At 38.2% G+C, this 23,918-nt stretch overlaps 1 protein-coding gene across 6 annotated transcripts in view; it reads right to left on the bottom strand.

Moving 5' to 3' along the window:
* The window catches only part of HERC2 (HECT and RLD domain containing E3 ubiquitin protein ligase 2), a 116,110-nt gene that overhangs the window by 31,973 nt on the left and 60,219 nt on the right, over nt 1-23,918 (bottom strand). For all 6 annotated transcript variants that reach the window (XM_074608134.1, XM_074608182.1, XM_074608173.1 and 3 more), the window contains exons 43-65: nt 23,123-23,258; nt 22,394-22,537; nt 21,066-21,208; nt 19,165-19,432; nt 18,853-18,995; nt 15,744-15,842; nt 15,470-15,638; nt 15,231-15,356; nt 14,371-14,479; nt 14,083-14,222; nt 12,216-12,406; nt 10,335-10,440; nt 10,071-10,162; nt 9,296-9,471; nt 8,658-8,769; nt 7,184-7,265; nt 6,943-7,086; nt 6,281-6,371; nt 4,660-4,837; nt 4,122-4,203; nt 3,868-4,039; nt 1,748-1,892; nt 819-1,044 (exon numbers count right to left, since the gene is read on the bottom strand). In XM_074608134.1, coding sequence (XP_074464235.1) covers nt 819-1,044; nt 1,748-1,892; nt 3,868-4,039; nt 4,122-4,203; nt 4,660-4,837; nt 6,281-6,371; nt 6,943-7,086; nt 7,184-7,265; nt 8,658-8,769; nt 9,296-9,471; nt 10,071-10,162; nt 10,335-10,440; nt 12,216-12,406; nt 14,083-14,222; nt 14,371-14,479; nt 15,231-15,356; nt 15,470-15,638; nt 15,744-15,842; nt 18,853-18,995; nt 19,165-19,432; nt 21,066-21,208; nt 22,394-22,537; nt 23,123-23,258 — 3,274 coding nt within the window. The remainder of the gene's footprint in view (nt 1-818; nt 1,045-1,747; nt 1,893-3,867; nt 4,040-4,121; nt 4,204-4,659; nt 4,838-6,280; nt 6,372-6,942; nt 7,087-7,183; nt 7,266-8,657; nt 8,770-9,295; nt 9,472-10,070; nt 10,163-10,334; nt 10,441-12,215; nt 12,407-14,082; nt 14,223-14,370; nt 14,480-15,230; nt 15,357-15,469; nt 15,639-15,743; nt 15,843-18,852; nt 18,996-19,164; nt 19,433-21,065; nt 21,209-22,393; nt 22,538-23,122; nt 23,259-23,918) is intronic.

The raw sequence follows: 23,918 nt of genomic DNA, 5'->3' as shown, positions 1-23,918 counted from the left end.
ATTTCTTGTTAAGTCAGAAAGATGACTGTAAAACTAACTCTACAGTAGATTCTTAAGCTGCAGTGTCTACAGTTACAACGTTAAAGGCAATCCTGAGGCTTTGCAGCAAGGGCTTTCATAAAATAGTGTTCCACCTTGTTACTTAGTCATGAAGATTAAGGTAATACAGAAGTAAATATTTGGGCGATCAGCATCTAAAACAGGTTTTACTTACACAGAAATTTCTCAAATAGCACCAATATTTATTAGGTCCTCTTAAAAATACTAATCAAATATTCTTGATATGTAGTTCTTGCTCTTTCTTAAGTACACTGCCTTGTTCGTGAAAAAGCTTAATTAGCAAAATATTTGGCATTTTTATATTCAACACAAAACATTGCTGTTTTGCTTTCCTAATTCTTAAGTCACCTACCTTAAAATAAAAAGCAACGTTAGCATCAAGAATTCTAGCAACAGGTAACATGTAAGACAACAAATATTACAGTAGCATCCATCTACCTTTACCTCCATAAGGTCTATCCCATATCAAAACAAAGTCTTTGGGGCGTTTGATAAAGCATGTTGCATTTCAGTTTCCTGAAGAAAGCAAAAGTTCAAACTAATGCTACTTCTGAACAAGTCCTTTACAACTTCCACTTGCAGGAATGGGCTTTGTTGGGGTTTTTTTAGAGGTGTGTATGTTTTTTGTTGTTGTTTTGTGGTGTGTTTTTGAAAGACAGTTTTCTTTCTGCATTCTTCTATCACCTATTAAACCACACCGACAACTAACTCTCCAATGGTATGAGTAAAACCCACAACATAAGGCAATAAATACCAACCAAGATAAGAAGCACCTAAAGGGTCCCTCGCTGTCTGGAAAAGTACTGGTTCATGAACAGATGGTGTAGCTACATCCACAGTTGTCCATGCTACACTGTGGGAAGACCCGCAAGCAACCCGCGTGATCTTCTGGCCTTCTAAGCCTTGGACAAGAGTGGGCTTTCTATTGACTGTAGTAGTTCCATTGCCTTGCTGCCCGTGGTCATTGTCACCCCAAGCGTAAACCTGCCAATAAACACTTCCACATATTACTTTGCTTCACCGGTTTACTCATGTAATTGTTTTCTTAAAAATTCATACAGAGGAATATTAGTGATTTGTAATATTAACCTAGGACACTTTAGAGAACCTATTGCCATGACTTCCCCTCCTCCCCCATTAATTAATGCAGGCATCATCATACATTAAAAGAAAAAAAAAAATCAATTAGCACTTTATCAGATGATTCATACATTATTGCCAATTCATAAATCATCAGTTGATTTATAAGTTACTCGATGTTCACAGTGAACAGTAAGTTAGAAGAATTAGTTGCATAGTAATTATATTGGGGATCTGAATCAATACTATGATAATGACAATGCTGGATTACAGCAGAAAAATCTGTCCAAAATATGACGACTCCTTCTGCATTTCAAGAGTGAGAAGCAGAACACTGATCATGAGATAATACATAAACTAGGAAAATATTACAAAAGGTACTACGACAACAACATTTAAACTCCAATAATAATAATGAAAGCTAGTACATTTTAAGTTACAATCATGCTTATATTTATTCAGGGCTTTAATAAGCAAATAAATATCATTAGAAATTTGTATTCCATTTAATCAGCACCAATGCCATTACACTCTTCTTTCTCAACAGGTTACTTTATTCCTTTCTGAATCAAGGAAAAAGGGGAAAGAAGGGTGATGCACAATGTACCTGTCCAGTGTCAGTAACCGCGAGACAATGGAGTGCGCCTACAGCCACATGCACGATCTTTTTACCCCTCAGTCCTTCCACAACTTGTGGCTTTCGTACATGTACATCTGTGCCATGGCCTAGCCTGAAGTAGTCGCCCTTACCCCTGCAAGAGATAGAAAATGTAAAATTCAAAACAATTATATTGTTTACACATTCCTCCATCAACGCAGCTTCCCAAATCAAAATACTTCATTTATCACTGGGATTAAACACAAGCACCAATTAGCAAATTCTTCAAATCTGAATTACAAAGGCCTAAAAATGAGGATAACTGCAGTTCTATGACTCCGTAACTTTCCACCTCAGGATAGAACAGGCATTATGACTATTTTTTGTATGTAGTGCAACTGTGATTACATTGAATTTTCTCTGTTGCAGAAACACTGAAATTATAGATACTTACAAAACTGATGCATTTTGATAGAGTTAGACAGATTTATACTACTGAGGATAAACCTAACGATAACAGCCCCTTTGACAAGTATAGTCACATAAAACATACAGGGTAAATAACATGGTTTCAGAATTGAGTTCACACTGTTGCAAGCCTCAATATAGGTTCTCAAGCCTCCATAATTTAAATTCTTCTAAAATTGTTATACACAAACTGCACTAAAAACATATCATATGCAAAAGTAATGTAAACAACTTAAAATGCCTCTACAGTGTCAATAAAGAACAAAAAAAACTCCTGAGATATTTTCCACTGTGTTTTTAGTAACTATTCACTCAGTTCTGCTGCTCACTACCAACACCACCAATTTTTCCTCAAGAGAGATGACGTTATGCTGCAGGTGAATATGATATATAGTAGTCGTCTACGTATAGGTGTAACACAGAAGTTGTGATTTTTCCCTCAAATGAGTACAAATTAAAAAGAAGATAAGAATAAAAGTTTAGAAGCAACTCAGCCATCCTGACGTGCAGACATGTACAGCTGAAACAGACCCAAAAAATCTACTTGTAGTCCTGCAATGTCGTGAAATAGCTGTAGATTTTATGACTAGATGTAACAGTGTTAAGACAAACTGTGGGAAGGAACAGACAAGAATTTTGCAGAGTTCTTAAAGACTGCCAAATTCCCTTTCCTCTTACTCTTTTTGTCACTGCAAAAAAAGAATTTAAAAGGGGCGGGGGGGAAATGAGAGGGACAAATACTGTTTCCAGTGGCCACTCTGAGAAAATACATCTCTGCTAAAAGCTTGTCTCTCTTAAGAATAGAAGTGACTTCTAAAAACAGAAGTTTTGTGGTTTTCTCTTTGTATCATTTGATACTGATAATTGACCAATTGCTGACAAACAATAAAACAAAAATGACCATTTTAATTCTTCTTAGCTTACATACATCAAACCAGTCATAGTCTAATTACAGAAGGATGGGGTAAGACCCTGATCTCATTAGAGCTCTGAAGTTGATCTGCCATACAGTAAGCTCTCAAATTTCACAGAAAGGTTTAAAAACTCAGAAAAGCCAGATCTGTGCTCAAAACAAAGCAGAAGCAAGCAGACAAATTGAGGAAAAATAAAAACGGTTCCTGAATAAGTCTCAGTGATCATCTGACACCAGTTCTTGCTTTGAGGCATCATTACTGACAGCTCAGTGGCCTTCTGAGCACCACTGAGCTCTGCAAAGACCCTGTGTTTCCAAGGAATTTCTTCCCATCTCCCCTGAACTTCAGCTTACTTCCTTACTCTGCTGCATCCTTACTCTCAGTCTCTGCTTTAGCTGCAGGCTACACACTCCAGACTCGATTCTCGGGTTCTCTTTTTCCCCACTCCACTCCAAACTCTTGAATTAACATTCCTTTACATGCTCCATTGCTCTCAAGAGAGGGAATGATCCTCCACTAATTCAGTAAGATCCAGGCATCCTACCAGAGTACAATACACAACTGAGCATGCTACAAGACACAGTGTTAGAGTAATTGAACAGATCACAGCTTGTCTCCAAGAGCTGCCAATTTAAAAGGCGATGCACACAAATAAGGCACAGATGGAGTTAAGACAGTCAAACAGCAATAAATACCACACATACTTTGCAATTCTTTTATTAATACTTTATGGCAAAGGTAACATACCATGTCCATACCACTCCTGACTTGGTCAGTGCCAATGAGAACTGTGCACCACACTCAATCTGACAAACGCCTTGGCCGTTCAGTCTTTCAATGTTCTGAGGAATGTTGCATCCTTCACTACCTCCTCGGCCCAGTTTTCCAAAATCACCATCACCCCAAGAAAACACCAAACCTAACAAACACAAAGTTGCAGGTCAAACAATGATCACAGCATTCCCATGTGCTAGAAAGCTTCTGGAACAACATATTCCCACCTTCATCTGTCAAAGCAAGAGTCTGAGCGTCTCTGCTTCCACAAGCAACTTGAATGACTCTGTGGCCAAGGAGCACTTTGACCTACAAAACAGAAAAAGTAAGTGAGACGTTTCAAAGAAAATCTGTTTTAAAACCTTACAGACATTTTCAAGCTCTTATGACTGATTATCATTGTGCCCAGCCTGAGCATGCCATTTAGCAAAGGATTATCAAGCCTTGCTCATGCAGGATCCAGCATCACTCAATGACTGTAGTAGCTTCCAGCTACGCATCAAAACAGATGCGGGACATGAATGTACAAAACAGCACTAGCCATTCCATATCACTTCCCAAGAAAGAAACTGGATCTTTTTGGCCTTTCTGAAACAGCTTGCCTGTTATTAGAGGTATGCATACCAAAACCTCATTTAGATCACTCCAAAATTATGCCTCCATACTGCTTTCATGGTTTTTGGCTTTGCTCTAGCTTAATTTTATCATCTATTAAACAAACACACACGTTCACATTCCATCAGCGACAAGGAACATTTATTTTACCATCTTAGGCTTCAGCTGTGTGGTATTATCTCCATGTCCTAGCCTTCCATATTCCCCAAGACCCCATGTATACAGTTCACCACTAGAGGTAATGGCAGCACTGTGGGAACTGCCACAAGCAATATCACGGATGCGTTTGGTTTTCAACGCTTCTATCAATCTGGGTTTATCACAGTTCCTAGAGAAAATGAGTAAAGAATTCATGATGTTAATTATGAAAGAAGTACACAATATACTCCAACCTTCATAATCAAAAAATTTTGTGTAATAACTAACAGTAAGCTAAAGATAAAATACAACATAACACTATGGTTCCAAGACATATTCTTTAGTAGCACCATAAATCTAAAGTTTACACAATTTCAATGTGCTTCACGTTTTATTTAAAGAAATATTTTATGCATACACTGCAAAACTTAGGTAACAAAGCCAAAGTGATGAATCAATTAAAAAGTGAATACTAGAAAGTGAAAACTGATATTCTGTCATTGCCCAAAGTTGAGCAATTTGTTAGAAGCACAGAGCCAGACAAGTAAGATTAAGACATGACACTCCCATCCCAACGTTAGAACTGGAATTTACTGTTAGGCTTCTATAAGAGTACTGGAAACATTTAAGAATTCATATGGTTACAATACTCTCCAAATTCAGGGAAGAGTTTCAACTCAGGGTTTTCTAATGTTGACTGTGTATCAGAGCCACTATTAATATTTTATAAAATGATGCACGGCCTCTGGAAAATTTGCTCCCATGAATTGCCCAAGAGTTCCAAGTCTCACTTTTTTTATTAAAAGTGAGAAAATCATGAGGCAGTTGAACAACAAACAATAATACTGCTCTAATGTGAACTTCCCTTTTCATTGATCTGACACACATGCCCCAGTGAACATTTATTTGTTGTCGTACACTAACCATCTCAGTTGGGCACTGTAATTTTTTATGCATTCTGAGCAGGTCTTCAAAATATATCAGATTGACAAAAAAAAAAAAAGACTTCCCCATGGGTTATGTTTATCAAGGTTTTTTTCTTTTCAAAACATTGTTCTGTGGTGTATATACAGAAGAGTCCTGAGACAATTAACATTTTCCTCAAAGATGTCCTATGGAGGATGATACTATGCATTACTGAAAAGTGTAAGATATTTATTTCTGGCTAACAAGCCTGTGAACAGAAGTCTAAAGAAAAGGGTTACAAAATTCTCTGTCAAGCGTACATTATGAACTGCTACAGCCCAGGAATGTAAAACTGCTACGGTTTTACACCTTAAGGCACCTCTGTAAACCCTACCTTATAAAAGTAACCAAAAACTCTACGCCCAAAAGTGTGCATTTTCATCAGTGACATTCAAAAATACTACTAAAGACTTCATCCACTAAGTATGTTTCCAAGTATTATATTAATTGAACGCCTCCTTTTTAAATGACTGAAGACTGATACAAGTGCTGTACCATAAATTGACATACAATGCTGAAAAAAAAAAAAAAAAATCTTTTCACAACACAATTTTTTATTCCCATTGTATTAAAAATCCTGTCATTGTCAATAATGGTGGTCAGCTGTGTTGTAATATGCAACCCAAATGTTCTCTTACTGAAATATAGACAAATTTGGTATCCTTACATTCGACTGAAGTGACCAAGTTTTCCATCATCTCCTTCACCCCATGAAAATACCTTTCCATCAACAGTTAATGCCATAGCATGCCGGCCACCTAAAAGAGTAAATATAAATTTAAGTTTTCAAGCTTTCAAGCAGGCAGCAGGTCTAGCAAAAATCTCAGAAATTTGACACTGCTGTACTTCTATAACATAACTGTATGAGCCTTTCAACTGAATACACCTGACTTATTTTCTTCAGAGTTTTTATGTGATTTAATTTAAAACACAAAACTTTTGTGAAAGTAGGTTTCCTGGCACATTAAAGAGAGACATAACCACTCAATTTGCTATTTTCAACGTTGCAAGAAAAAACCAAACCAAACCTACCATTTAGTAATATTCAAAAGTGAAACCATTTTCTTTGGTTCAGACTGAAACACTATTCCCAAGTTACCAAATTTAACTTCCAGCAAGTAAGAAACTGTCTATGGTCTAAATTAATAGATTTTAATAACAGAACCATTAGATTTAATCTGTCATTTTATGCAACAGAAAGAATTTAATAACCTGTATTTATTTTAGAAATATCAGATATGCTGGGGCATCACGGCACCCAATAAAATTGCAAAGCAAGTATTTTCAAGCTTATTACGTTATGTTTATATACATAAGGATAGTCAGTACCTGAGTGAACAGCCACCTTCTTTACCACATAGTTACTGAGAGCTGTAATCTGGCGGGGAATAGGCACAGTTCCACTAGATATTCCTAAACCCAGCCTTCCATTTGTAGCTTCTCCACAGGCATATACTTTACCCTCTACAGTCACTAAAAGGAAGAAAAAAGTTTGAAATACAATTAATATTTCACAACTGGAAATTGGTTTCTGATCTTAAACAATTATATTTATTTAAACTTATACTACCTGCAAAAAGGCTTTTGGATCCTCCAGCTACTTGTACAACATTCAAGGCAGATAAGGTTTCAGAAAAGGAAGGGACCTTTATCTAGATTAGAAATAAAGATCATTACAATACACTTTAGAATTTTATACTTTAAAAAGAAAAGCTGTTCTTAAGTGATAAACCAGTTAATTTTACAGGTACTTTTTTTTTTTTAATATATGAAACTCCCCATATTATTTGGACACTTTACACATACCAGTTAATATACACCAGGCAAAACACATAAACCAAGAAAAAGCATTTAATACTGAAACCATGATAAATACAAAACCTGAGAAAAAAATAAAATATGATACAAACAAGGATCAAGCTGCATATATATATACACACAGACATCTTTCAAGTGTTTCTAATCAACATACATTCAAACCTGGCATAACCCCTTATATAATAAAAGTATTTAGTTATGTATTTTTATGCAGCTAAAGAGATAAAGTTTCTAACAGACTTCTTCATTACAGCATATGGGGAAAAAGTTTGAAGGATTTGAAAAGCCTTAAATTAGTTTTATATTACTATCCTAATTAATCCATTTATGCATTTAATAATATTAATAACCGTCAAGACCTCAAAGATAAACTGTGCAAGTTCATGTTAGCACATTTTTTCCATTCAAAAAAGTTTAATCTTTACAGTATTAGTTCAGATTTATATAGGTATCTGATTTTTTTTTTTTTTTTTAATCTCCTCATTTCTTCCATTCAACTGTCCTATAGTTCTCCCTTTTTCTAGATGGAGGGGAAGCACTTCAGTCAAGCGGAGCCATAATTCTGCCTTGAACATGTTTGGAGCAAAAATAACTGGAAACTGCACTTTTGCACTCAAGCCTTAATGGCGTTTTGCACCAATAAAATACAGGATGGATAATACAGTAACCGGTAACTTTTTGTTTCTTGAAAGGCACTCTGTGGATACAGTAGTATACGTTTCATTTAAAACGTAAATTAAAGAAACACTCTCTTAACATACTTTTCAGATTAATGATGTCTTCAATTGATTAAACGCTTGCTACGTATCTTCCATCTTGCACTGTATTAAAAATTATGTATAAATGGCTGCACACAGGGCTGAAATTCCTCTCAAATTACACTGAATTGTAATCAAGTTACACCAATCAAAAGATCAGAATTCAACTTTTTTTTCTGATTACTCCACCAGCTCCAGGTACAAGTAATACATAGAAAAGTATCTTCATTTCATGCACGCATACTCAAAGGGAACAGAATATGCATAGAGTGCTACACATTTTTAGAACAATTAGTTCACTATCATCTAAAACAAATAGCTGCTAAAAGTCAAACTGGATAATAAACTTTTTTGATAATAAACTTTAAAATTCTGATTAAATTTGAATTAATTTTGAGTTGTGTGAGACTCTTACATTATATTTTTAGCTTTGTGTTTTGTACTGAAGTATGAAAACAACAAACATACCTTGGAACCTTTCAGCCCTCCCAATTGGTCTTTGTCATTCAGTCCCCAAACAAAAACTTTGGTTCTTATTGTAGCTGCCGATTCAAGCCCAGCTGCCTTCTTTCTAACAAGGCTGAACATATTGAGGAAAAAAAAAAAAACCAAAGTCAGTTTAGCAACCTACATGCTATAGCATAGGCATTGTTTTTACTATAGTAACCAATTTTAGAGTTCGGAACAGTTTCAGTACTCAAACTACACCACCACAGTTAAGTGGTGGCTATAACAAATAGAAGACAAAAAAACCCCAGAACTTTTTGCTGAACAGTGGTAAATATACACACGCCACATACCAAATATAAACACATCAAGTTTTTAGCTAGGTTTTCAACTCCAAGTATACTGCAGAAGCATAAGACTTGTACAAAATGTGTGACAATCTTAAAGAAGTTGTTTATCATCAGATGACCTAATTATAATTCTGACAAACTAAGATACTGATTTCTCTTTACTACCATTCAGCCTAATTAAGCTGCTCTTCTTACAATAATACAGACACCATATATTTATTTATTCCTATACATATACATATATGTATAGGAATATATAGACACTAAGGTTCTTGATCATTTCCCCTTTGCCGCCATGGAGTTACCTACCTCCCAGTGTTAGCTTTATCATCATCCTCTTCCTCATTATCAGAAGCAAGGAAAGGGACTGCGGCCAAATCTTCATCCTCTGCACGTATACGTCCCAGTATGCTGAGGCCATGTATTTTGCAATCAATCCCAGAGCTTCTGCACTGTTTGATTGCAATCTCAATATACCTGTGGTACTAAGAAAAAAAAAAAAAAAAACAACAATGAAACTAAATTGCCATCTTTTGGGTCCTATGCAACTTCATAAAACATAGGAAAGAATTAGGACTTCTGCTTGACTTTTTCACTTTAACAAAACAAGTCTGTAACTTTAAATATTTGGCTTTTTAGTCCTACATAATTCATACTTTAAGATAAACATATGGCCTCATTAATTTGAGAATAATTTCAATTCCAGTCTTCTAAAAATTCATTATGCATTCCTCATTGCTGTTACTGAAAAAGATCGGAACTACTATCCAAAATAAGCTTTATCACCTACCAAAATTATCCCCAAATTTAAGTTTATTGTGTTCTCTTCTTGGTTCATAGGTATCTTGATTTACATCAAAAAACCTAAAATATCTTTACTACTAAGGCTATAATAGAGTTACGCTGTGATTGTGGTAAAACTTACCAGGATAATTAGCTTTACTGAACTGCCAGAAATACTGCTAATTTGGAGGAAAAGTAAAATACCATGCTTTAATAATCACAACAGTGCTTTTCAACCATCTCTGCAGCAAAATATTTTTCTGTTACACACAAGAGTAATTCTTGCATAAACTTCACTTACTTCTGTACAATCACTGAGAAGAGGCACTGTGGTGTCTGTAGGATTTATATTGATTGTCTTTAGCTCTATAAGGTTATTTAAGGAATTCCCCCCTAGAAAACAAAATGTGGAAAGAAAAACATTTTAAGATACGGTGTCTGTTTCATAAACAGGCACTATGCGTGTTAAATAGATGTTAACTGAAACCAGATAAATATCTACTGTTGAACATACAAAAAAAAATAAAATAGTATTTTTCAGACTTCTCAGAGAACATACACTTACCTGAAACTACAACTAAAGAGGGCATGTAACTGCTGTCTGCAGGGTCCACTATCATCTTTAGTCTGTGAACAAGAACATCTGGAAAAATCTCCAAGCGAATCCAGTGCTAGGGGAAACACATAGAATTACATTTTCAGGTAGTATTGTTAGGACCACCATATGGTTAACAAGAATAAAAGAAAGCACGAAAAACATTTGTGAATGGTACACAACAGCTGCAATGCATGAGAACTAGCCAAAGGAAAATGACTTTGTGAACTTCTTGCCTGGACAACCTCCAAATACAAGAGAAACAGCTGCAGCAAATGATTTATTTCACCCAGAGCAACACCATTGAGAAGACTGAGAAAGTACAGTTCCTTTGGAGGTCAAGAAATGCAACGTAATGTAAATCTTTGGTTACAGTCTGTAGACAACCCGAAGGAAGGGTACTTGGGGATATTCTCAGCATGGCCATCAACAGAGCCTCAAAACAAGCTGCACAGAAGCCCAGCCGCAAATGCCGGTGTCTAGGCTGGCCACAGAGCAGTGCTGTAGGCCGATAAAACTGGTAAACTATAAACTAGGGAACAATGCTTATATGTTTTTATAAATTAACCGGACGCAGGAGTCAAATGCACATTAAGCAAGTTTGCTGATGACACTAAACTAGGAGCAGCTGTGGACTCCCTCAATGGTAAAGAGGCCTTACAGAGAGATCTGAATAGACTAGAGAGCTGGGCAATCACCAACTGTATGAAATCTAACAAGATCAAATGCTGTATTCGCCACCTGGGACAGGGCAATCCTGCTTATATGTACAAACTGGGGGACAAGAGGCTGGTGAGCAGCCCTGCGAAAAGAGACCTGGGAATTTCGGTTGATGGCAAGTTGAGTATTAGTCAACAGTGTGCCTTGGTAGCCAGAAAGGCCAACTGTGTCCTGGGGTGCATCAAGCACAGCATAGCTAGCCGGTCAAGGGAGGTGATTGTCCCACACTACACTGCACTGGTGAAGCCCCACCTCGAATACTGTGTGCATTTTTGGGCACCTCAATATAAGGAGAACATCAAACTATTAGAGTGTGTCCAGAGGAGGGTGGACCAAGATGGTGAAAAGTCTCAAGGGCAAGACTTCCAAGGTCACTTGGTTTGGTTCAGCTTGGAGAAGAGAAGGCTTGAGGGGGCAGTGGAGGGGGAGATGCTGATCTCCCCTCTCTAGTGACCAGTGATAGGACACAATGAAATGGACTGAAGCTGTGTCAGGGTAAGTTCAGATTGGACATGAGGAAAAGGTTTTTCACTGAGAGGGTGGTTCATCACTGGAATAGGCTGGCCAGGGAAGTGGTCACAGCACCAAGCCTGTCAGAGTTCAAGAAGCATCTAGAAGACACTCTTAGTCATATGGTTTAGTTTAGGTAGTCCTGTGAGGAGCAGGGAGTTGGACTTCAGGATCCTTACAGGTCCCTTCCAATTTGGGACATTCTATGATTCTGTGCAAGTGAGGCAGTGCTTGGAGGCAGCATCACAGGTGCTTTTCGAATTGCAACAAACTCACTTAAGTAAAATATAATCAATAGGATTGTTAAGAACAATTGTCATCAGCTATTATACTGAAAAGGCAATTCTAACCATATAACCAAGTACAGAATAAAGTAATTACCCCGTGTTTCAAAAATCACACAAACTCCTTATAATTCACATGAAATAATTAGAAAGATAAAGTGCAGCTTAGCTTAAAAAGGGGCATATTTACTATGAAAAAAGTCCTTCAGATGTCTGTTTTTACTACTCCTCTATCTTAGATGAAGGTAACAGACAGATACACTTCACTAAGGTAAATACTTATCCTCTTAAGAAGAAAGAAAGTATGCCAGAATAAACCGGTTATGGCTAAAGTTACCTTTCCTTGTGAGCCAGAAGACTGCCAGCACTGCTCACTACCATCAATAAGACGTGAAGCCTGATTCACAGAGGATGAGACATTCAAATTCTTAACTATTCTTGACCAATCATCCAGTAACATTCCCCGCTGGCTACTATGCCGTCTCTTCAGCTGCTTTCCAGAACGCCCACAAAACACTGGAGACTGACCTGCAGGGTTAAATGAAATGTTAACCATGTACCTCTCAAAGAAAATTGCTTTTATTAAGCCCATAAGCAATGTGAAAGGCAATATAAGAAATCAAAGGTTTCAGGTACGTAGTCTAAAAGTAGAATACAGAAGCATGGCACATAGGTATGGTAGTACTACTCACACTTAAAGGACATAGCTCAAGATTTATTTTTTTAAAGGAGTGTCAAGCACTTTACCTGACTGCAAGTTTTAATGCCTATCATTTGGGATAGTCACACTTTCTGTTCTTACATTTATGATTGATTTGTACCAAGAAATCACACATAATTTAGTAAAAAATAAACTTTAAAAAGTGAAGGAAAATTACTCTCTTTGGGAATGCAAGACACTAAGAGTAATTCCTAAAAATCAAATGATAAAACATGCAATCTTTAAACTGACAGAATCCTTAAAAGACTAACATTCTTGACTAAATAGTGACTTGAAAGGGTCCTTCCTTTTGAAATACAAATCAAAATTCATGATGATACATACTTCGAAATACAGGCTCACAGCACATTGATTTTGTACACCACCATAGCATGTGAAAAATATCCATCCAACCCTCAACAGAAATCCCTTAGAGAAGATTAGACACAGCCAAATTGCAACACTCAAAAATTCCGAATCTTGTTCAAGAATAAGGTGCTTTAGTGAGTTGATTTCCTCCCTGCAAAAACCCACTTCCCTTCACAGACCTTCGTAGCTTCGAGAAAGCCTGACTAAAAGAATATTGCAGCTCCTCTACCCTATCCAGGGCCATGAGATGAATTACAGATTCACACCATACCAGCTGTACGACCATGTTAACTGATTTCTTCACGGAAAGTCTTTCTTGCCCTTTAGACAAACTATCAAACACACGCAACGCATGGTCATAATTTCTAGTAGGGAATCAGAGGGAATCAGTTTTATTAATTTTCCAAACCAATTAGACTGGCTACATGTAAATATGATGAGGTTTAGCCCAGAAGCCAGCATCACCTTGCAAATACTGGGAATCAGACTGATTTTTAGACAGGTGGAGAGAAAAGAAATAAAAGCTAGTGTCAGGTAAGTTTTGCATAATAATGCAAAACCCAAATGCTCTGGAGTTAAAATGCCTGCACCAGTTCTTGCCCTAGAAACAAAACAACTCTGATTACGAGTCTTTCAAAAGGCCCTCCCTTCCTGGAGTCTCCACATCATGGAGGAAAACGAGGCAACAGCCATCACACGTTGATAGGCAAAATTGCTGAAGATCAACTGAGGTGTAAAAAGGTATCTTTGGTATTTCAAGCTGCACCTGCTGTCATGAGGATTCCATTCACCTACATTTAGGCTGACAGCAAAAGGCAGGAGGATTAAAGAATTATACTTTTTACTCTTGATGTAGCTGAAACTCAGTTCTGACATAAGAGTTACTTCCAAGTAGCTATATTTTTTAAACTTTTTTAAGCAATAAAAAGAAAGCTTAAGGGTTGATGTTTTGGTGTAGTCCACCACGTGCGATTGTAGCAGTCCTATGATCTGCTAAAAATGTTTTGTCATCTAGAGGGTCAGTCCAAATACTAATTTTCTCATGTTAAGGAGCCGAAACTTAAAACTTTTTTTTAAAAAACAAATTCAGTGCATTTTAAATTAATCTAATAAACACCTAGATTGTGAAACTTACCTGGTTCATTTATTCTGCCAAAAGTATGTCGGGTGTTATGCTTCCTGGTTTTAAAACAGGTTTCACAAAAGTCAAAATCATCACAGTTTCTGCATTTGAATCTAGGCCCATTGATAGGAAACATCTGACAGCCATCACACCTGATTCACAAAAAAACAATGAGTAAATATATTTCTAGAAGTTTTCATGGTACAAGTTAATTGTAACATCAGTCAAGATAATGGAATCAAGATGGTAAGGCTAAAGGATAACCTGTACACATTAAGAAAAATGTAAGTGATCACTTACGTGACTCCAGGATGAATGCTGGGGACCAGTTCCATTTCTGACAATAAGCCAGTCCAATGAGACTGCTGAGGAAAGTCTACAATGACATCTTTTCCGTTGGCACTAAAAGCTGTGACAAAAACATAAAAAAATACGTGTTACAAATCTCTATAAAATGAAGCAGAAAGTGTCCAGTGCAACACCAGAGAGGAAATATGTAATAGAAGTAGCTTTCAAAAGTAATCTTTTATTTTAGTGGAACTATGTATTAACCTAATCAGCCTGGAAAGAGGCAGAGGGAAAGGGAATTCTAAAGATTTTTTAAAGATATGTATTATTCTATTTAAATTCTTTGACTCAGAATTTTTCATCTATTTTTTTAAAAACAGTTCCCACAGGGAGAGATTATTTCTAAGCACAAATATAGTATCACCAAAATCTGTACCTCTTCAAAGAGTCTATGCCCCACAGATTATTTCTATAAAATCCCTTACAGCTTGACACTAGCATGTCCCACTTTCTCCTCACTTTCATATGAAGCCTTCAAGTTAGATTTGCTTCGTAAAGGAAAACCATTTGCGGTTCATCCAAAGTATAAATGAGAACTACAACAGGAAGCTGCACAGATTCTCAAAGACCTTTACTGTATGTGAATGGAGTGGCTCAAAAACAGACAAACACAAATGGGCTACCACAGAGTACGTGTCTATAAATTCATCACAGACATCGAATGCTTTCTATACTCTTATCATCATGGATTATTCCACAAAACAACGTGATTTGTAAATATGTCTAGAAGATCGTCTCCTTAAACACTGCAGAAAGTCTGTGTGGTTTGCAATTTTGTTACCTCCCCATGCCCCATTTTGAATATGTATTACCTTTGACAACTCCCACACTTCGATGAGTAACTGATCCCCATTTGTATTTGGGTGTGGTAACGGAGCTTTTCACACGCACTTTGTCACCTATCTTGATATGAGATGCAGAACTCTGCGGTGGAAATCCTAGCAGTTGCAAGAATAAATATATAGTGAGTGGGTTTTTCCACCCAAAAAAATACAACTCCGTTAGTGTATCATTCAGGTTTTTATTAAAAAGCAGTCAGCAGTGAACTCACCTAAAAGCTCAACATGGATATATCTGACCCAGTAAGTACCACCCTTTTGTTGCCAATCACACTGTACGTTCAGGTCATGCAATCCATCTCGATCCAATTTAATAACTTTGCCTACATCTCCTTCACAAACCTCCTCATAGGTTCTGCAGCACCTAACCATCATCCCCACCTAGGGAAAAAGGACAATAGAATACCACAGCCATGTAAAGATTTTTGTACCAGAAGGAAAGTAGTTTCAACATGTACATATAGAGCTTTTCATTATCATGCTTACCTGAATATTCTCCCTCACATACACAGCATAGTCATCATTACTTAAGAAATCAGCTCGTTTCTTATAGGTCTGGCTCTCAGTTACAACAGCACCACTTGACTGGAAAAAAAAAATCCAAAAATAAACACATAACAGTTACAAAAATTGTTTTCAATTCAGATAAGTAAAATTGTTAGCAGAGACTGAAGATAACCCAACAAAACGAAACACACATGATAACCAAGTTGCATGCCAAAAACAGGTCACCTCACTCACTGTAAGGCTAAAATTTATCATCTACTTTACTTCAAACTAAAGTTTAGTTTCCAAAATGACTTGACAAGGAATATAGCTGCAAGTTTTCAAAATGTGTGAAAAAAGCTGCAAGTTGCTTTTATGTAATCTGCTTGCCAAAGAAAATTAGAAGAGAATTTGTGAGTAATCTACTTAGCCTTGCAGATACACATTCCCATTCCACTTTTTAGGCTACTTGTTTGGAGAAGGGAGAAAAACCCCAAACAAAAATAACAGTGGTGAATTGTAATCTCCTACCTAAAGTACAGTACTATTTTTTTTGTTAGAGAATACAATGGGATTTAAAGTATTCCCTTAGAAAAACAAGCTGATGAAAAAGGTAAGATTGTAGTTATCAGAAATTATCCCTGTCAAATCAAAGTTAATTTGATTAACTTAAAAAAAAATTTTAAGAGAACTATTGCATTCCATCTCCAATGAGAATTTTCGGAAAACTTTGTTCTGCTTTGAGCATTAAATGTTTTTTCATTCAAGGCAATATATAGCACAGTTTCTCCCTGCAACACTGACAAAGATATGAGAACTCAATGTCAAGTTAATTTCCTTCAAAACATAACGCATTTCTTTCAAATACAAAATCCCACATGTGCCATAAAACTCAACATAACTCCTTAAAAAAAAATAGAAATACAGAACTCATTTCATTTTATTGGCAAATCCTTACTGAAACTGTTCCTGAAAAATCAACAGAAGCCGAACATAAATTCACATGAAAGCGACACACTCAAGCATTGTAAAGGACATTTTATCACCAATATGTGAAAATAGTTTTTATAAGGAAAATCTAATTTATTTCACTGACATCCTTTTGCCATTTATTCATTAATTCCTCAGTCATTCCTTGTAGCTAACATACATTTGTTTTTCAGACCAAAGGAAGGGAGGTGGGGAAAAAAAAATAATAAAAAAAAAAGTCCTTTACAAATATTACACTATAGCACCGACTACTTTAGATGAAACTGAGACCAACTACCAGCGATACTTAGAGCTACCATTAGCAAAACATTTACCTGTGTTCCACTCTTCCCCTGTGCTACTCATACATAAATAGAATCACCGAGTCATTTTGGTTGAAAGAGACCTTTAAGATCATCAAGTCCAACCATCAACCTAACACTGTCAAAACCACCACTAAACCATTTCCCTATACGCGACATCTACATGTCTTTTAAACACCTCCGGGGACGGTGACTCAACCACTTCCCTGGGCAGCCCGTTCCAATGCTTGACAACTATTCTGGTGAAGAAATTTTTCCTAATATCCAAGCTAAACCTCCCCTGGCATCACCTGAGGACATTTCCTTTCATCCCATCACTTGTTACTTGGGAGAAGAGACTGACCCCCACCTCGCTACAGCCTCCTTTCAGGTAGTTGTAGACAGGGATAAGGTTCCCTCTTCAGGCTCCTTTTCTCCAGGCTAAACAACCCCAGTTCCCTCAGCTGCTCCTCATAAGACTTGCACTCTAGACCCCTCACCAGCTTCGTTGCCATACTCTGAATGCACTCCAGAACTCCCTCCTGTAGTGAGGGGCCCGAAACTGAACACAGTACTCACCAGTGGTGCGGCCTCACCAGTACCGAGTACAGCACGACGATCACTTCCCTAGCCCCGCAGGCCACACTATTTCTAATACAAGCCACGAGGGACCTTGACAGCCTTGACAACCTTGTGCAAACCTAATGAAGTTCAACAAAGCCAAGTGTTGCAATGACTTGCAACTGGGTCATTGCAATCCCAGGCACAAATACAGGCTGGACGGAATGGCTTGAAAACAGCCCTGAGGAGAAGGACTTGGGGGTGTTGGTTATGAGAAGCTCAACAGGAGCCAGCAATGTGCACTCACAGCCCAGAAGGCAAACCGCATCCTGGGCTGCATCAAAAGAACCATGGCCAGCAGGTCGAGGGAGGTGATTCTCCCCCTCTACTCCACTTTCGTGAGACCCCACCTGGAGTTCTGTGTCCAGCTCTGGAGCCCGCAGCACAGGAAAGATATGGACCTGTTGGAGCGAGTCCAGAGGAGGGCCACCAAGATGATCAGAGGGTTGGAGCACCTTTCCTATGAAGACAGGCTGAGAGAGTTGGGGTTGTTCAGTCTGGAGAAAAGAAGGCTCTGGGGAGACCTTATAACAGCTTTCCAGTATCTAAAGGGTGCCTATAAGAAAGCTGGAGAGGGACTTTTTACAAGGGCATGCAGTAATAGGACAAAGGGTAATGGCTTCAAACTTGAAGAGGGGAGACTTAGGGTAGATATTAGGAAGAAATTTTTCACTACAAGGGTGGTGAGGCACTGGAACGGGTTGCCCAGAGAGGTTGTGGATGCCCCATCCCCGGAAGTATTCAAGATCGGGCTGGATGGGGCTTTGAGCAACCTGGTCTAGTGGGAGGTGTCCCTGCCCATGGCAGGGGGGTTGGAACTAGATGTTCTTTAAGGTCCCTTCCAACCTAAACCATTCTATGCTGTTGGCCGTCTTGGCCACCTGGGCACACTGCTGGCTCGTATTCAGCCAGCCGTTGACCTATACCCCCAGGTTCTCCTCCTCCAGGCAGCTTTCTAGACACACTTCCCCAAGCCTGTAGCATGGCATGGGGTTGTTGTGACCCAAGTGCAGGACCCAGCACTCTATAACCTATTTATAGATCATTCTTGAGTTCTTTTATGACATGCCTTAGAAACATACAGCAAATGTGGTCCTTGTTACAGCCTTTGAAAGCTTGGTACAGCAGAATGTACTCTAACCAAGCTCACAAAAGGAAAGAATTACAAAATTTGCAACCAGCTAGCATGACTTAGGTTTTAGTAAGTTGATACTTACCACAGGGCAAGCAGCTTCAGCTTCTTCTACCTCCTCTGCTATTTCCTCATCCGAATATTCATCAGAGAGAGTATCAGCATCAGAGAGATCCGTAATTTGAACATCAGGGTGATCCAACAACCAGCCAACCAAGGCTTCCACTCCTAATATAGAAAAGAAACTCAGTCTTTCTCGAACGGATTCTCTGACATTCTTAAGATAGCATCCAAAAAGAGAACTAACAATTGCTCCCTTGCATTATCCCTTGGTGTTTTAATCTGCTCGCAACTTTCCTTCTCTTTCTAACATCACTAATTTAAGTAAATGAAATACCTGGTAATCCAGAAGCACTTCCGGAAGTTCCAGACAGAGACTTTAGTGCAAATTCTATGTTTTTCCTAGGAAATCCCATTTCCATAAGTTGAACTACAATGGGGAGGGGTGGAATTGGAGACTGCTTGCGTTTCTTCACTTTTGTGGGTCGGATATGTTGCACTGTAATGGGTGTTGTAGCTTCACTAGAGCTGCAGTCTTCAAACACCGGAGTTGAAGGATGTGTAGACTCTACAGCCAGATACTGGCATATTGCCAAAGCAGCAGCCTAAATGAGAACAAATAAATCAGTCCATGTAAAACAAGCATATTTAGTGTGTTTTGAGTGTGTGTGTGTGCACCTGAAATCAAAGGTTATTTGGCAAAACGGGTTCGGTGACACTTTTTTTTTTTTTTAATTTTTAAAAAACCTATAGCTTAGTAAGTTTCAATTTCAGTGGGAGTCTGAGGAGGGCCCTGCTACCTGGAAGCTAGCCAATGTTATTCCAATCTACAAAAAGGTTATGAGGGAAGACACAGGGAGCCACACACCTGTTAGTCTCACCTCAGTTCCTGTAAAAGTTATGGAGAAGATTATACTGAGTACTACTGAAAGACATTTAAAGAATAATGCAATCATCAGGCAGTCAACATGGGTTCACAAAGGGAAAGTCCTGTTTAACTGATTTGATATCCTTCTACAGTAGGGTCACCTACCTAGTGGATAAAGGGAAGATGGTGGACATAGTTTTTCTGGATTTTAGTAAGGTTTTTGATACTGTCCCTCACAGTATCCTTCTGGACAAGTTGTCCATCTGTGGGATGAGCAGGTTCACAGTGCATTGGGTGAAGAACTGGCTAAAGAGCAGAGCCCAAAGGGCTCTACCCAGTCACCAGCAGTGATCCCCGTGGTTCAGTTCTAAGGCCAGTCCTTTTCAATACATTTACTAACGATCTGGATGCTGGAGTTAACATGTTTGCTGACGATACCAAACTGGGAGGTGCCACTGACTCTTACTGAGGGACAGGAGGCCTTGCAGAGGGACCTAGATAGATTGGAGCATTGGGCTATGATTAATAGGATGAAATTTAACAAGTTGAAACGCTGTATTCTGCATCTAGGATGGAGTAACGCCAGGCACAAGTATAAACTGGGAGAGGAATGGTTGGAGAGCAGCCCTGCAGAAAGGGATCTCTCAGGTGCCAGTCAACAGCAGGCCCAACAGGAGTCAGCAGTGTGCCCTGGCAGCCAAGAGGGCAAACCACATCCTGGGGTGCATCAAACACAGCATGAGGAGCCACTCAAAAGAGGTGATTATCCTGCTGTATTCAGTGTTGGTGTGGCCTCACCTTGAGTACTCCGTGCAGTTCTGGGCCCCACAACTTAAGAAGGATGTGAAGGCACTTGAATGCATCCAGAGGAGGGCAGCAAAGCTGGTGAAAGGGTTGGAAGGAATGTCCTGCAGGGGCAGCTAAGGACTCTGGGTTTGCCTAGTTTGGAGAGAAGGAGGCTGAGGGACAACCTCATGGCTCTCTACAGCTTCCTGAGGAGGGGAAGAGGAGAGGGACATGCTGATCTCTTCTCCCTGAGATCCAGTGATAGGACGTGTGGAAACAGTTCAAAGCTGCGCCAGGAGAGGTTTAGACTGAACATTAGGAAGCATTTCTTTACCAAGAGGGTGGTCAAACACTGGAATAGGCTTCCTTTAGAGATGGTCGATACCCCGTGCCTGTCAGTGTTTAAGAGGCATTCAGACAATGCCTTTATCAACATGGGTCAGCCCTGAAGTGGTCAGGCAGTTGGACTAGATGATAGCTGTAGGTCCCTTCCAACTGAAATAGTCTAGTCTATTATATTCTAATTGGAATGTGAATTAGAAAGACTTATTAGGTTATTTATTAGCAGAAAACACAGACTGTACCTCAAGCTCTTGTTTGTCAAATATTGCTTTCACAGGTGATGGTTGCGTAGCAGCTGTCAAAAGTTGCTGTAAAAGAATCATGGGAGGCTGAGGTCCTTCAGGAGACATATCTCCTATGTCGGGAGAGGCAACTGCTCCATCCTCTTGAAATAAAAACATTATTTTAACCAAAAGCATGTATTATAAGTCAATTGGGAGACTTATTCTGGGGCCTAATGGTTGATCAAACATATTGCTATTTCTCCCACATTTCTTCTCCACAGGAATCACGTGTTCAAGATTAAATCACGTGTGCCAGAATCTCCATACAAAAAAAGCAACTGAGAAATTTGTAGATAAACAATAGTTTTACTAAAATACACCTAGAACATGTCCAGCAGAAACTGCTCAGTGGTCAGTGAATTTGCATAAGTATCTTCACCTTGTTACAATACGATTATTATACAGAGGTCCTTCCAGGATAACCACTTTATATAGACAATCAACAACCTCATTGATCCCCAAAATCATGGTGCATACTTTCTGGATTGAGTCATTTCCTCCTTTAATACACCTCTTGGAAAGAGATTCCTAAAAGGTATTCACTGCCCTTTCAAAAGAGTACACCTTTTCTGAATCAACTGGCTCATGATTCTGCAACTTTTATATTTGATTTTGTATTCTTGTTGGCATAAACATTTGTATGTTTATGAAACAATGTTTAACAAAATACGTTAATATATTTAAAGACATTACATGCTTCACAGATGCTTGAAGAATTAATATAAACTATAAGGGCATCAATAGCTATCCTGAAAGCTGACAGAGCTATTTTCTTTATTTTTATACATAGAATGAACGTATATAGAGAATGAATTCAAACTATTGAAACTACAATTCCTTAAACTCCTTTTAAGAATATGCTTAAGATACTGTATCCTTGTACATGTTTCGCTGGAAACTGCAAACCATTTGAAGTAAAAAGAAAGGCAATTGAGAACTCATACTTCAAGCTTTGAAGCAGAAAAAGAAACCACTGCAAAAAATCCACAGAAATTATTTTAAAATTACTTACAACTTACTAACTCTAGAAGACTTACAAATTTAGCTAACTCCAATAGTTCAAGCTCATACACTTGATCCACTTAGTCTTCAAAATTTAAGTTAAAAAGTCGAAATTCTTTTAACGTAGAAGGTTAAAACATTCCTGAATTTTACTTTTTAATTTTTTATTTTTAGATAGTAAACCTAATTTCTACCCTCCAACTGCCACTAGCAAGGGTTACAGTCACATACTCTATCTATGACCTAAATAAACAGCAGAATACTCAAGTTGCATTTCAACATACCGGCAGGATTTAATGGACACTCCTGAACAGCTGGCTGAGATAAGATCTGCCTTAGTGTGTCCTGGTGAGAAAGCAGAGCTCGGCCTGCTTTCAGTATGTAGAGCTTTAATTGCTGGCACCGCAGTAGATCCAAATCCACTTGACCTATCAGAAATATTAAGCAGCCATGAGCACTACACATCTCTTGTATTAGAGAAGAAAGGCTATCATTCTCACAGTCTCAGTCCAAAAATCAGGTTACATAGTAACTCCCCGTGTGAAAGCTTGTGAAATACTGATGATACGGGGTAGTTTGAACAGCACCTGGAAAAGAAGTCTACACACATTCTATGACCCGTGATATTACAAACACTGTCTTCCTGGACACATCCTGGACAATCATACAGCTGATATACAGCACAGTCAGTGCAGCTGTTATATGCATCCAGTACTTTAAGCAATTCAATACAAGAAGTCCAGACCCAAACCTTATTCACATTTTCTCCCTAAAGTACAAACAGTATTCCACTTACAGTGCAGAGCAATGCATCTCCTAGCTAAACTTGTCCTCCAAGTACATACTATTCAATGTTGACTAAGAAAAAAGGTGAGGTTCCAGAAACCCCAGATTCTTATGTATGTTTGCTGTTACCAATAGTGTTTCCAGAGTGCAGCCATCTATGTAAAAGCAAAAAAAACAAAACAAAAAAAAAACAAAACAAAACAAAACAAAAAAAAGCTCAACTGTACCTGAAAGACCCTGATTGGGAGACTTCGTTCTTTGTTTTTCTATTTTACTTCCAGCGAGATTTACTAGTTGAGCCCAAATGGATAGCATAGGTTCGGTGAAAGGCAAATTGTTCACATTAAAAGCCACAACTGGAAGCTAGACAGTGGGAGAAGAACCAGACAAAACAAACAAAAAAAGACCGCAAATAAGCATTTTCCAAAATTTTACAAAATCATTCAAAAGTTTCAATAGTTATTAACTGAAGAAGAGAAAAAGTATCATTTGTCTTACTGCTCTTGACCAGAAACAACTGAAAAGTATTTCTGTTCCCTACACAGCTCCTAAGCCTGTATTTGTACCACGCAATTGCAGGTCTACTTGGTGAAAAGACAAGACAGAGTCAGAGCAAGGAAGAACTGCAGTCCCTGAAGCAGACCATACTGCTTTCACTGAAGCTATATTAACCAACTTGAGATGAAGATTCAAATGAAAACAGCCAGAACTTTCTACATTAGTTAGCAAATCAAGTTAAGACAAATAAATAAGCTCCTCTCATGTAAGATCTATAAATCACATTGTCATGACTTTGCATTTTACCTGAAGTTAACGCTTAAATCCCTTCCCCCTTTCACTTCCTCAACAAATGAGGAGAGGCATTAAAGGCCAGAGAGGTTCGTATGAGTATCGTCTTGCATGTGCATTCAGAGCATTGTATGTGTTGTACGTCAACATATTTACCCAATGAAGAACAAATATTTTCTTGGCACCATATCAGAGTCTTTAATCATACCCTTCCCTGCATTAAAGCCTCAATAA

This window comes from Larus michahellis, chromosome 1 (assembly GCF_964199755.1).
Source record: "Larus michahellis chromosome 1, bLarMic1.1, whole genome shotgun sequence".
Lineage (NCBI taxonomy): Eukaryota > Metazoa > Chordata > Aves > Charadriiformes > Laridae > Larus > Larus michahellis.
This window is presented reverse-complemented; position numbering and strand designations above follow the sequence as displayed.